Here is a 13,529-nt window from a genome sequence, read left to right on the forward strand (position 1 = left end):
TGAGTCTGCGGGTAATAAAACACATAAATTGCAGGATTTTTGCTTAATTAGGACGTGAATTAAAAGTAAACACAAGCTTAATTTATAACGCTTTGCTGTGATCAGTGGTGGGGTAATTACTCAAAAAAGGAATGTGTTACACATAATGCACAGAACACTTCTCTTAAAAGTAAAGCAATGCATTACCTAATTACTCTAGGAGAAAGTAATTTGTCGTACAATTCGTTAGATTACGTTTGTGTTTCCCCATAAAATGACTTGAAACACATTTTCGCATACTTACCATTCTTCTTGACTAACATTAGTGTTAGCATGCTGTCTGTGCAGCTGCTCGCAAAGAGACTGCTGTGTTAGCAGCATAATGCAGATGTTTATGTCCTGTAGCAGTTTTTCTTTTTGTCCAATAAAAATAAAAGTAATCCATGTCCACTAATTTCCTCTTCAGGCACATGGATTTAAATAATCTGAACTGCGAGTGGGACCGACAGGCCAGCTCGACCGGCTAACAATCCCAGGAAACTGAACTGCGGGAACAATTACACAGCATCACTGTAAAATCTTGGCACAAGTGGTTTTCATCACAAAGCTGGGAAAGTCCTGCATTATAGGAGCCACAACATTAAAGATGACCTATAGCAAACAACGCTTAAACGTAGAAGAACAGCTCAGTAAAATAAAACACAGCATAAACAAGAAAAATCAAAATGAAGGGTTAAACATTTAAAATATTATAAAATTAAGGAGCTCAACATAGAGAGATTTAAATAAAATAGTAGAGTCCTCTGTAAGAAAACCTGAATATAATAGAATAAGGAGCTAAACAAGATAAATATAAAGACTGTGATATGAGGCAGACACTCTTGATAGAAACGTGCTGGTTTGAATGCTGTGAAAGAGCAAAATGAAGGGTCCATCCATCCTTCAGCATTCTTTTCATATTAAGTGACACCGCCCTCTACTGGCTGTTTAGTGTAAAAGCAAACTATCTGACAGTAATCCTGTTTTTTTGTCCACGTTTTTTAAATATAATATAAAACCATAAAAAATAACAAATAATGGGTTTATGTTGCTCTGGACCGATCAATAAAGAGTTACAGTGCATTAATCCTATTTTTTTTTATCATGTTGACCCGCCTCTTCCATATTGTTTACGCTTACGTCATTCAACTGCGCCGCTCACATGTTCGGTAACTGGAGGCTGTGAGGCGACTCATCTCCCGGCTCAGGCATGTTCGCTGCTCTCTCTCCTGTTGAACCTGCAATGTTGCTGTTAATGTGGCGTTGAGTAATTTCTGTATGTGTTTATAGTTTGGTTTAAACAGCAGCACAAACACGGAATTCCTGAAATGTCTCCACACACACACACACGCACGGACTCTGTTTCAAAGTCTGCAGCTACCTCAAGATGAACCACAGAACATGAGAAATGCGTGGACATTTAAAGAAGAGCGTCACGTTTCTTTTGTGTGTGTTTGCAGGGCATGCCTGCTGGGATGGCTCATACTAAACCGGAAACGAGTGAAGTGCAGCTGAATGGAACTTCAGAGCTCATGGATCTGCTTCACATCGACGTGGAGACAGATGCTGTGGACACCAAGCCCGGGAGAGAAGACCTGCCCTGTTCTGTGAGTGCACAGTGATAATACTAATGATAGTCACTTTATTAGTGTAGCACATTTAAAGGGCTCACAGTGCGTCACAGTTTGAATGGAAGCACACATTAAGAATCAGTCATCATGGCCCATAATAAAAACACATAATCAAACATATGGTCTTACAGTTCCTGTATTCACACTTCCACACACACATTAAAGGAACAGAAATCCCCAAATAATAGAACAAGGATTAAAGAAAAACAAACCTATAAAAATGAGTTTTCAGCAGTCTTGTTAAAACAAACCACAGATTCTGCTGAACTGACGGCTGTTCCAGTGTTTAGGAGCTACAGCTTGAAAAGTGTGATCGCCTCTGGTTTTAAAATGAGAGCAGGGAGCAGATAGGAAGCACCGATCAGAGGATCAAGGTCTCAGCAGGTCTGCGGCTCGGCCACGCAGAGCTTTACATGCTATTATTAACATTTTGAAACAGTTGAGGCTTCCTTCATCATCTGAATTGCAGATATCACTAAATTACTTAATTTTTAAATTACACTTTTTTATCCAGGGGTCTGAAAACTGCTAAATAAAGGTTTGAGGTCAACATGATATGAGATGATGATCCTCTTTCATTTCTACACCCAGGTGTGGGACCACGTGCTTGTACGCTTAATTTGATGATGTACAGCAGATTAATGTCAGGATTAAAGACAATGACAACATTTATTAGTGAATCTGGTTTCCTGTAGTTTAAGTGGATTACTGGTCTGGTAGCGATGATGGTTTGGAGGCAGTGGCACTGACATAAAGAGACATCAGTGGGACAACTCAGGTTGAGCAGTTTAGAGGTGAAGTTAGAGACATGTGCAGAGCAGGGATGGTTGATGTATTGGACAAGGGATGTTGAAGATGAAGCTACCAGGCAGGAAGAAAAGAGGAGGACCTCAGAGAAGATTCAGGGATGTAGTGAAGGAGGACATGTTGAGGGTTGCTGTGACAGAGGAGGATGGCAGGAACAGGGTGAGATGGAGGCAGAGTGATGTGCTGTGACGATCCCTAAAGAGAGGAGCTGAAAGAACAGCTTTTTTCCAACAGTGCCTCTAATATCTTGACACTCGAGAGGATTATTGCTGTGCTCACAGTTATTTGTCTGTTTAATGAACAGAGGAATGTCCTGAGGAAGCAGCGGCACTGGGAGAAGCAAGTGGCTGCGAAGAAGAGCAGGAGGAAAGAAGAGAAGCTGAGGAGGAAGATGAATCGTGAGCTGGAGTCCGGTAAAGAGAAAACAAAGAGAAGCTTAAGGAGGAACTGAACGTCTCCAGCTGGTGACATCACAGCATCTGTCCCTTTCCTGTGTGTTCTTTGACATTCAGGTGCTAGCACAGAGCGTCAGTTTACCAAGCGGGTCATGAAGGCGATCACTAAAGAGCGTCTAGCTGAGGCTCGGTCCACGGGGCTCAAGCTCTGCGTCGACCTAAGTATGACAGACTGCATGTCTGATAAGGTCGGTGGACAATGAAAAACCTTACAACGTGTTCAACTTACCAAAAAAACTCCTTTCATTTAAGAAGGTGGTGTTTATTCACCTCCAACAATGCACGTTTTGTTGTTTCAGGAGATAAGCCGACTGGCAGGCCAGCTGAGGCGACTCTACGGGTCGAATAAGAAGGCGACCCGACCGTTTCACCTGTTTCTGACAGACCTGAGAGAGGACAGCCGTCTCTACAGAGAGTGCGTGCGAATGAATGACGGCTTCCTCAACTACACGGTGATATATATAAGTTTGTTTTTACAGTTAAAGGGATTTTAAGTGAATAAACCCTTCAGCAAATCTTTAAAACAATTTGCATGTAAGCATTTATAGGACTGTAATTCACTCATTAAAGGATTAGGTTTCTCAAAATGTTTTAACCAAAATTGTCGCAGTGTTTTATGAGCAGGTGCTGATTGTTGCCATGTCTCCTGTGTTTGTTTTGTTCAGATGGATATAACAGACGAAAGCTGTCTGGACCTGTTTCCTCCAGAATCGGTTGTCTACCTCACTCCAGATGCTGAAGAAGGTGTGAAAAAATTTGAGCAAAGATGCTTTAAATTCGATTAGATTTCATTTATGTCTTTGTTTTGCTCTTGAAATGCATTATTGGTCCAGCAGGTGGCGCCATTTGGCTGTCATGTTTGCTGCTGCTTGTCCCGCTCCTGTTTAGCGTTTCATTAATATTATTTTCAAAATTACTTTCTCGTTATGTGGAACTTTAATAAGATGAAATTAATAGAAAACAGCATTAAAACACTAAAAATAAATAAATAAAATATTTACAGAGAAACAAAAATATTCCACAAGATGTACACTCAGTGGCCGCTTTATTAGGCACACCTGTTCAACTGCTCTTTTACACAAATATCTAATCACCCAATCACATCACTGTAACTAAGCCCATTCATTAATTCAGACATGGTGAAGACTAGTGGTGTGTCCTGTGTGTCGAAGCGTCGAATCGTGTGTTGGGTAATCTCGGGGGCGTTTCTGTGAAGCGCGTATCGAGGCTTGCTTTGATTACGTATGCAGTGACGTTCGAGGCTCGATTTTTAATATAAATATTACTACATTTCAACCACCACCAAACAGCTAAAACAGTAAATGAGAGCAGGTACACCGATTCTGCACAAAGACGTGCAGACGTGCAAAAACACAAAGCGCTGACGCATCAGAATCAGTGAGATGTCGCCTTTCTCACCAGACAGCACGGACACGATCGGGGCTGAAAGCCGACAGCTCACTGATTCTAATCTAAGGCATCTGCTGTGATGCTTACACATTAGATAAAGTCTCGAAAGTGTCAGCTTTCTTTTTATAGTTATAAAAATATGCAAATGTACTGATCTATGATCTGAATTATACTATTGACTGACTGTCTGAGGCTAAAACTCTGTCCTGATAGTTTCCACTTTCTCTTTTGTATCACACATATTGAGACAACATTCGGGATAAATAACCAAGAAAACAATTTATTTATTCAGTTTAGAGGTTTACACGTCATTATAATCACAGAGCCCGCTTCACTTGAATTGTCCACTTGATGGCGCAGTAGAGCAAATGAATCATCACAATGCTTCGAACCATGAGTCGACCAATTGGGTGGAAAGCTTCAGGTCATCATGAGGCTTCATCTCACCATCACTAGTGAAGACGACCTGCTGAAATGCAAACTGAGCATCAGAGTGAGGAAGAAAGGTGATTTAAGTGACTTTGAAGGTGGCACAGTTGTTGTCAGACAGGCTGGTCTGAGTATTTCTGAAGCTGTCGTCTCTGGGGTTGACAGAGGATGGCCCGAAACAGAGAAAATATCCAGTGAGTGGCAGATCTCTGGGTGAAAATGATGTGTTGATATCAGACGATCACTTGTCACAACCAAGCTATGTAGAAGAGCACTGCTGTCAGAGCAGGAAACTGAGGCTGCAGTTCACACAGACTCGCCTAAACTGGACAAAAGAAGATCAGGAAAATGTGTCCAACATTCAGATGGTAGGGTCAACAACATGAATGCATGGATCCATCCTACCTTGTCTAAAAAGTTGTAACTGTTCAGACAAGGCAGTGCAGTAATGGTGTAATAATGTGGGAAATATTTTCTTGGCACACTTTGTGCCCCTTAGTACAAACTGAGCATCATTTAATCACCACAGCCTGCCTGAGTATTGATGCCATCCACGTCCAACCCTTTATGACCACAGTGTGCCATCCTCTGTTGGCCGCGTCCACAAAGTTCAAAACATCTCAACCTGGTTTCTTGAACATGAGTTTGCTGAACCTAAATGACCTCTGCAGTCCCCACATCTCAGTAGAGCATCTTTGGGATGTGGTGGAACAGGAGATTCAGATTGTTGATGTGCAGCAGACAAACCTGCAGCATCTGTGCGATGCTCTCATGTCAATATGGACCAAAACCTCTGAGTAATGTTATCAGCACCTTGTTGAATCTGTGCCATGGAGAATTAAAAGAAAAAAAAAGAGGGTTCAACCCAGTACTAGGAAGATGTACCTAATACAGTAGCCAGTGAGCTCATGTACATTATATAATTTGCTGACATTCATTAAGGTATTTTTTCCCTCCTTTGTTTTCAGCGTTGGAATCCGTGGATGCTGACAAGGTTTACGTCCTCGGTGGTCTGGTGGATGAAAGCATCCAGAAGGTATTTTTCTGTAAAACTGATCATAACACAGACATCGCATAGAGTAGGACTGTAAGTATTATATCCAGTAGGTTTTTTTTCTCCTCTGCAGAAGTTGAGCCTGTCCAGAGCCGGAGAGCTGAGCGTCCGCACAGCGAGGCTGCCTATAGACGAGTACATGGTGAAAAAAGACAACGTGAAGAATTTCCACTCAAAGATCCTGGCTGTTAATCAAGGCAAGCAAATATTTTGTTTTGTCCAGAGGACACTTAAAGATCTTTACCACCTGCTTTGGGTAATAAAGTTTTCCTGTGTCCGCAGTGTTTGACATCTTGTTGACTTTCTGCGACACCGGCAGCTGGATGGAAGCCCTGCAGACGTGGTTTCCTCCAGGGAAGGGTTATGTGGTTGCAGCAGGCGATTTGCTGCCTCCTCCTGCAACATAGACTCATCGCGTAGAATAATGACTTCATTTAATTTCATATCAACTACTGAAACTCCTGTGAAAGGACATTGTTAGAGGAAGACTCTTCATGCTGCTGGTAGGAGCTGTGCCTGGTTAAAGAGGACAGCGCGCTGCTGTTCGGTCATTTTAACACTGACAGATGTTTATTAGCTTTAAAGTGACTGCAGGGAACACACGCAAGAGCATTTTTGACTGTTTTACTGTTTTCCTAGAGTCTTCATAGTGCCTTTATTTGTTATTCTCCAACTTCAGCTTCTGTGAACGGCAGCATTATGAGTATAATTTATATGTATATAGAAAGATGATTACATTTCTTAAAATGGACCAACAGTGAAGTGTTTTGCACTGAAAATCTTGCTTTATATGAATGTCTCTATAGACACTGTATTTTTTAAACTTCATGTGTATAAACAGAGTTTTAAAAAAAACACTCTCGGATAAATCTTACTTCTGTAATAATATTAAGTAAAAAAGTTTTTTATTGCAATTTTACAACCTGGCAGACTTACACAGAATGATTTTTATGTCTCAGATTGCAAAAAAATGGCTGTGCTCTTTCCAGGAACTCTATTATTCAGTTTTAGGGAAATGTGACTCAAACCGCAGTGAGGCTGAGTCTTTAATTTTCATTGTATTTGCCAAGTTACAGTTAACCCTTTTTTAAAATAGAAGTTTAGTCCGCTTGTTGTTTTTCCACTAATCTTTTGGTAAATGTTGTCTACACTATTATTTGGCAGTTTCACTAACAGGTCTTAGTGATGTTCTAAGTCCAGAGAACTTACAGTGCTTAAAAGAAATGAACCAAATCACCATCAAGTGTAAGGTTTATGCCACAGCTACCCTTAATTAACATTATTGGTAATTACCAGAATATTTTTTATGCTTCTGTTTAGTCCACCAGTATGAGCAAGCTCTTTAATTGGAAATTATACTTTTAATGCTAAAATATAATTATTGTTGCACTTTCAATTTGCAGTTTTACAAAGCATAAAAAATGGCCTGTATTTGTATAGCGCTTTACTAGTCCCTAAGGACCCCAAAGCGTTTTACACAACCAGTCATCCACCCATTCACACACACATTCACACACTGGTGATGGCAAGCTACATTGTAGCCACAGCCACCCTGGGGCGCACTGACAGAGGCGAGGCTGCCGGACACTGGCGCCACCGGGCCCTCTGACCACCACCAGTAGGCAACGGGTGAAGTGTCTTGCCCAAGGACACAACGACCGAGACTGTCCGAGCCGGGGCTTGAACCGGCAACCTTCTGATTACAAGGCGAACTCCCAACTCTTGAGCCACGATTGCTAAAGCACATTATTATCAAACAGAATTTATGCAAAGAAAAAACAGTTTTAGTGGTTAAATAGGCCGGACTCTGTTCTAGCTAACATAGGATGAGTTAATTAAAAAAATGCAAATATTATAAAACAAATACCCAAATTGTATATAATGCATATTTAAACTGGACCTCTGATGCTCATCTCCAGATCCAGGGTAGCTTTGCATGATTCACGGTTCAAAATATCCGGAATCACCTTATACTGGTCCTTGGTGCAGACTCTCAGTTAATCTATTCTTATAAAACAGACTTTCTTTGATTGGCTGCCCCTCGCAGCAAACAAACAGACAGACAGGTTTTAACAGCTGGTCTGAGGCTAATGTGCTCACAGCACTATATTAGGGGTATCTCATCTGTCTGCCTAAATAATAGATGCAGGAAGCCAAAGATTTCAAAGCTACAAAGTGTAGCCTCAAAGAAGACAATCACTGCACAGGAATGCAGTGAGAGCTTACAGAGGAGATGCTTTTAAGCCAGGCTGGAGTGTGCTAAGGACAAGAACACAGGTGGCAGGAATCGTGAAGAAAGAAGGATATGACTTGAATTACATTCAAATTCTTTTTTTTTTTTTAAATATCAGGTTTGAGGATTCAACTTTGAATTACGAGCAGTCCTGTCACATCTGAAGTTTTGCTTTTATATTATGTAAATGTTAATATGTGTGGGTTTTGGTGCATTGCTCTTCTTGTGGATCAACACAATCTTTTACTTTATTTGGTGCTAATGACCCCGATGGGTCAGATATACTGTACATAATAATGCATGTTTAGAGTTTTAATGCTTAAATGCTGTTCAGATGTTTCTCCTGAAAGTGCAGTTTTCTGAAATCTGATATTAAGAGTGCCAAACGGCTAAAACAGAGATGCATTCATAAAAAAGAGCTGATGTGGAAAGTTGAAGCGTCATTGCATCAAGAATGTCACACGTTTTTCAGTGATAATATGCTGACATGTTAAAAAAAAAAACCCATAATAAACATATTAAAAATGTTTTTTATGATGTTTTATGTGGCCAAACATGAGTTGGCTGCTGGAATAAACAATAAACACATTTTAGTTTTCAAACATTTTTATTTTCTTTGCAGCAACTTAATTTTCATTATGCAATAACTGCATTGATCTGAGTGTTTATTTAGCATTAAATCATTTGTTGCTGCTGATCAAGAAGATTCACCAAAGGAAGTAGAAAAAAAGGAAGTGCAGTGTTACGTATTACAGTGCTACATATTTAATGCTACATGCAAGATCTGCTCATACAATCACTTGACTGGTGGGTTTTTTCCTTTAACACCCTGAAAACTGGAAGCTTTTCTTTTTCTAAAATCAGTGTTATTCCATATATTGGTGTAAAATATTCAGAAATAAACAATCAGGAGAAATAAAATAAAGTAGCAAAAAAAAAAAAAAGAAAAACAAAAAGCCAAAGTGGGTTAAATATTGGCTTCAGTCATGGCTCAGTGGTCAGGTAGCTGCAGACAACTGCAGGATTTATGCCCGTTTCTTGGAGGTCATTCCCGTCTGCTGTTTCTCCAGAAAGAAGTTGATCAGCTTCTTCACCCAGGAGGAATGAGGGTTCAGACAAACCTTTGCTCCGTTTGCCAGTCCAGCTCTGATTAAAGAGAATTACAGTCAGTCAATGCTTAAAGGAAAGTAGTCCTCAGTGCAAACCTCTCTGTGATACTTTGGATCTGCCAGCCAGCATCTGATTCGCTTTATTTAAATTATTTTCCCCACAAAATCGTCAAACTGCAATCACAAGACAGTTACCAGGAATTAAAAGAACCAAAAAGAACATATTAAACGTTGGGGGAATTATAACAATTTCAAGTGAAAATCCATGTGCAGTTCACAGATTACAGTAATCAAACCAGCTATCGATAAAATCGTCACTGAGACTGAACACTCGGGTGATTAAAGACAACATGGTGCAATCAAAGAAATGAGAGTGAACCTGTTGACTGAAAACACAAACTCTGTGTGGAGCTGATCTCCGCAGGACAAACCTCAGTGTTTTCATGTGAACTCACTGTGAAGTTATACAAAAATGTAAAAAGTGTTGAGAAACAGTTCCAAGAGGGTTTACTGGAACTTCATGGAGAGAAAATCTGATCTGTGTAAGCAGATCCCAGAGTTTAATTCCAGCCAAGTACCCTCCAGGCAGTTTGATTAACGATGTTATTAATGCTCTGTTTGTATGAGCGTCATTAAACATGTTTCAACAAATAATACTGCTGCCAGCTTTTAACAAAAGGCCTTCAGTGTTTTCCATAAAATAAGTTTCTAGTTAATTAATTAGTTAATTGATTTATTTGGCTTAAAAAACAATATGCTATGGTGTTATTTTTTAAGGTTACATTTAGAATTGTGTTTAAGAGCGATGATACTCCCAGTTTGGCTGGAAGATCGAAAAATGCGATGCAACATGAAAAAATGTAAATAATGTCCCTTAAATCGGGGAAAGAGATTAAAAATGACAGTAGATCAAATGCACATAATTTATAATTTACAGAAATCTTAATTGGCACAAATCTTTTTAAACTTTTAAGCAAAAATGTAAGAGATTTGCCAGATCGAGCTCAAAATAAGTTTCCTTTTGTATTTATTTGTATTTATTTAAATCAATCCATGAATTATATACAGCTTACAGTGTTTACACAAGACTTAATCAAGATTGTTTAAAATACTGGGGACCAAATGTTCCAAAAAAACGTTTTTATAAATTTTTTTTTTTTTTATAAAATTTTAAAATTTTATAAACTTTTTTAAAAGCATCTAATTCTAAATTGTTTATGTGAGACATCTAATCCCATTTTTATAATAAGCCTTTAGATTTAAAGGGTGATTGTGACAGGCTGACTTACATGACTTCTGTGTCCGGGCAGTGAGGCCCCTCAGGGAACAGCTTGATGCTCCTCAGGGTGTCTGGAGGGATGATCCTCGACTCCACCTGCAGGCAGCGGCAGTGCGTGTTGTAGTCACGGCTGATTGGCGGCATCCCTATCGTCAGCACACATTTGACAGCAAACAGCTTTATCTTTTCTTTCTCACCTCCCGTGAACTTGAATATAAACTTGAAGACATCAATCAAGCTTTCGTTTACTTCAAAGGTCATGTGGATGTTTTCAGGGTGATGTTTGTGTTTTAGAGCTTGTATTATTCTCCAGTCCCAAAGAAAACTTAAAGCAGCTCTAAACAAGATGAGTCATGCGCTTTACATGTTTCATTGAAACTGAGGGGGGGGAGGGAGAAGAAGTCATGCTGGGAAGAAGCAAAGCCAGCCTGTGCCAAAGTTCGCTTGGCAGTCAGTGTAACACACACACACACACACACACACACAACTACAACTCAGTGATTGGAAAGCTTCCCAACAGCACGTTTCATCATCTCCTCCCAAGTTGGTGTTTTGACATTCTTAAGAAAAGCTCTTCCCTTTTTTTTTTTTGCTCTTCCAGTCATCTTCCTGTTTGTAAAATACTCGCACAAAGGCGTTCTCCATTCTTACTGAAGAACTGAAAGACGTACCGTAATAAATGGTGAAACAGTCACGATCACGCTGAAATGTGACACCACTTAGAAAAGTCACATGGACAAAAAAGGGCCCGGAAAATGCTCAGTAAGGTTTTCTATTAGTTAAAGTTTTAATCCATTTGTATTCTTTTTTATAAGTCAATAAAAAATAATAATAATTCCAAAACACACTTTCAAATAGAGGGAAATGTACACATTTGTGTGCACTTTAAATCTTTTTAACTATCCTACCTGTGAAATCCATTAAATTAGCATTTTATTTTAAATGACTATTGAAAAGTATTTGTGGATTTAAACATTTCTAGTAAGCAATGAATCTTTTTTTTTTTTTTTTTTGTTCTTGTCATGCAGTATTTGAAAATGAATTCCCATTTTCGTGCAGAGATGTGGAAAAATATTCTCCCTATTTCTGTTTCCACCAGCAAATTTAATTTCTAAACATTAAGGTCACGTTACGCTTTCCAGAGAACAGAAATGTTTATTCACACAGAAACTTCTTACTGTGTAGTGATCCAGTTCTTACCGTGGCTGAGGACGAGCAGGGTCCCATACACAATCAGTACGCAGAGTTTCATCTTGTTTCTTGCTGACGCGGCTGCTTGCTCTGTTGTTGAACACAGACTGATGTATTCCAGCTGTTGTAACTGTTTTCATGCATCTGCACTCTAATATTTATACATACATCTAATCATGTGATTGTTGTGAACTTCTGCAATTAATTTTGAAAAACATACACACAGAGAGGTATGTGTGAGTGTGCACGTTGGTTTCATTTTGTTGCATTCACATGTGCAGCAGAAGGCAGTCATGGGACGGTGGGTTCAGGGGACGATCAGAGGCCCGACTGAGGTTAGACACCATGCTTGCTGCGGTCAGCAGTCCCAGAAATGAACCACACAGATGGGACATGTATGTCTGGGTGTCCAGGAAAAAGCTGCGAGTTCCTTCTGTTTGTCACAATTCTGCAGAAGCACAACACTCTGTGTAAACTCTGTGATCCCCCTTCTCACACTGAAAGAGGAAAAAGATCAGCAGACACAGTTTTGTAAACAATCTCAGTTTATCGTAGTTTATGCAGCCGTAGTACAACTGAAACTGTGATACAGGTCCAGTCCTACAAATACAAGTTTCACAAACATCCCCATTTGTCCTGGTTCTATGGGTGGTTGAGTCACTAATGATCATGTGAGTCATCTCATGTGCCCAAGTGTGAAAAAAGGCATAGGTTCTCACCGTCACCAGAGCCAACCATTGAAACAACCGTGAGACCTTGCGGCGTCCTAACATGTGACCTCCTGAGGTCACCTGAGGCGAGGTGTGAGCGCGGGTCGAAACGCCTGAGAACTCAAGACTGGATTGTAGGTGGCAGACAGTTGTTTAGGTAGTTGTGAGTAGACAAACATGGCCTCCTTCACGTCTCTCTGAAACTATCTGTCCTCACTGTCGTGAACACTGGAATACTCAAAAGAGTGACCTTTGACCTTTAGGAGCAGATGTACGGCTGAGCCAGTGCACAGTAGACACTATGTTGTTTATGTATATGTATGTTTTCAGTGTGAAAGGCGTAACTCATATAATTCTTGAAACAGTGAAACTGTGACTCCAGGAAAAGTCAGTTTCTATGTATACAGGTGTAGCTACACAGATGCTAGACTTCGGGATCTCTGTGGTCATTTTTGAGGGCCAAGAGAGATCATATAGGTTTAAAATGTAAAGTTTTAAAGTTCATTTAAGTTAAAAGTACCAATTTTCTTCCATTTTTTACCCTGTGCTCTGGTTTCACATTGTACCACAATGTACTGTTTTAAAATTAAGCCTTTTACAGCTTTTTCACTATAACTAAACAAAGTATTTGACCATTAATGGAAACCTTTGTAAAAACAGTGCAGGCTAACTGGTAGACCTCAGTTGGGTCAGATGCAGCTGTAATACATCAAGTGTATCAAGTGTAAGTCTATCTTGCATCTCTTTTTAACAGGCCATTAATGCACCTGTACATTAAGGTGCAAAATTACATGGCCACCAGAAATTTAAGCTCACTATCTATAAGGTACCAAATAAGCAGCAGTACTTTAGACAGTACAGAGTCTAAGAGCATAGCATTAATCTAACACATTATTATGACCAATTTAGCAGTCAGATGGGTTTAATGTAATATTCTAGCCTCCTTCAGCTCTTTGTTTTGATACAACGGGCTGTTTTTGTGTGTGTGATTTGGTTCAGTCTCACTGCAAACAGATAAAACTCCATTCCACGTCTGGTGGCGACCAAAACCAGAGCTAACAGAAAAGTTTATATTTTGTTGTTTGTCAGGCTGCTATTAATACAACTCTGCTAATATTACAGGATGTGGAAAGAATAACTTAAGAATGCTGAGAGTGTGTAATGTGTTGATTATGTTCAGCTTGTTGTGGAGCTGTAATTCTT

The 13,529-nt window shown here is 39.7% G+C and overlaps 2 protein-coding genes across 4 annotated transcripts; one reads left to right on the forward strand and one right to left on the reverse strand.

Moving 5' to 3' along the window:
* Nucleotides 1-1,176: 1,176 nt before the first annotated feature.
* Nucleotides 1,177-6,597, forward strand: trmt10b (tRNA methyltransferase 10B). Of its 3 annotated transcripts, none has more exons than XM_087836584.1 (9): nt 1,177-1,226; nt 1,479-1,625; nt 2,761-2,869; nt 2,969-3,099; nt 3,211-3,363; nt 3,577-3,655; nt 5,719-5,786; nt 5,878-6,001; nt 6,087-6,597. In XM_087836584.1, the coding sequence occupies exons 2-9, from the start codon at nt 1,482-1,484 to the stop codon at nt 6,209-6,211; spliced, it is 933 nt and encodes a 310-aa protein (XP_087692710.1). In that variant the 5' UTR covers nt 1,177-1,226; nt 1,479-1,481; the 3' UTR covers nt 6,212-6,597. The 3 variants fall into 3 exon arrangements, with proteins under 3 accessions (XP_087692710.1, XP_087692714.1, XP_087692723.1); XM_087836588.1 differs by lacking the exon at nt 1,177-1,226 and adding an exon at nt 1,231-1,294; XM_087836597.1 differs by lacking the exon at nt 1,177-1,226 and adding an exon at nt 1,234-1,280.
* A 2,067-nt stretch (nt 6,598-8,664) lies between these two features.
* Nucleotides 8,665-11,718, reverse strand: cxcl19 (chemokine (C-X-C motif) ligand 19). The gene is made up of 3 exons (XM_006805505.2): nt 11,626-11,718; nt 10,436-10,571; nt 8,665-9,183 (listed from the first exon to the last, which is right to left on the reverse strand). Exons 1-3 carry the CDS (start codon nt 11,675-11,677, stop codon nt 9,063-9,065), a joined length of 309 nt encoding a protein of 102 aa, XP_006805568.2. The 5' UTR covers nt 11,678-11,718; the 3' UTR covers nt 8,665-9,062.
* Nucleotides 11,719-13,529: the final 1,811 nt, after the last annotated feature.

Source organism: Neolamprologus brichardi, chromosome 3, assembly GCF_056152115.1.
Source record: "Neolamprologus brichardi isolate AB-2024 chromosome 3, ASM5615211v1, whole genome shotgun sequence".
In the NCBI taxonomy this organism is placed as follows: Eukaryota; Metazoa; Chordata; class Actinopteri; order Cichliformes; family Cichlidae; genus Neolamprologus; species Neolamprologus brichardi.

Excerpts from the sequence above, each read along its gene's own strand:
- trmt10b (XM_087836584.1), top strand. The coding sequence starts at position 1,482 with ATGCCTGCTGGGATGGCTCATACTAAACCGGAAACGAGTGAAGTGCAG. Across the intron at positions 3,364-3,576 it reads ACGGCTTCCTCAACTACACG|ATGGATATAACAGACGAAAG; the intron begins GTGATATATATA and ends TGTTTTGTTCAG. Across the intron at positions 5,787-5,877 it reads TGGATGAAAGCATCCAGAAG|AAGTTGAGCCTGTCCAGAGC; the intron begins GTATTTTTCTGT and ends TCTCCTCTGCAG.
- cxcl19 (XM_006805505.2), bottom strand. The coding sequence starts at position 11,677 with ATGAAACTCTGCGTACTGATTGTGTATGGGACCCTGCTCGTCCTCAGC. Across the intron at positions 10,572-11,625 it reads CCTGCTCGTCCTCAGCCACG|GGATGCCGCCAATCAGCCGT; the intron begins GTAAGAACTGGA and ends TGCTGACGATAG. Across the intron at positions 9,184-10,435 it reads TGCCCGGACACAGAAGTCAT|AGCTGGACTGGCAAACGGAG; the intron begins GTAAGTCAGCCT and ends CTCTTTAATCAG.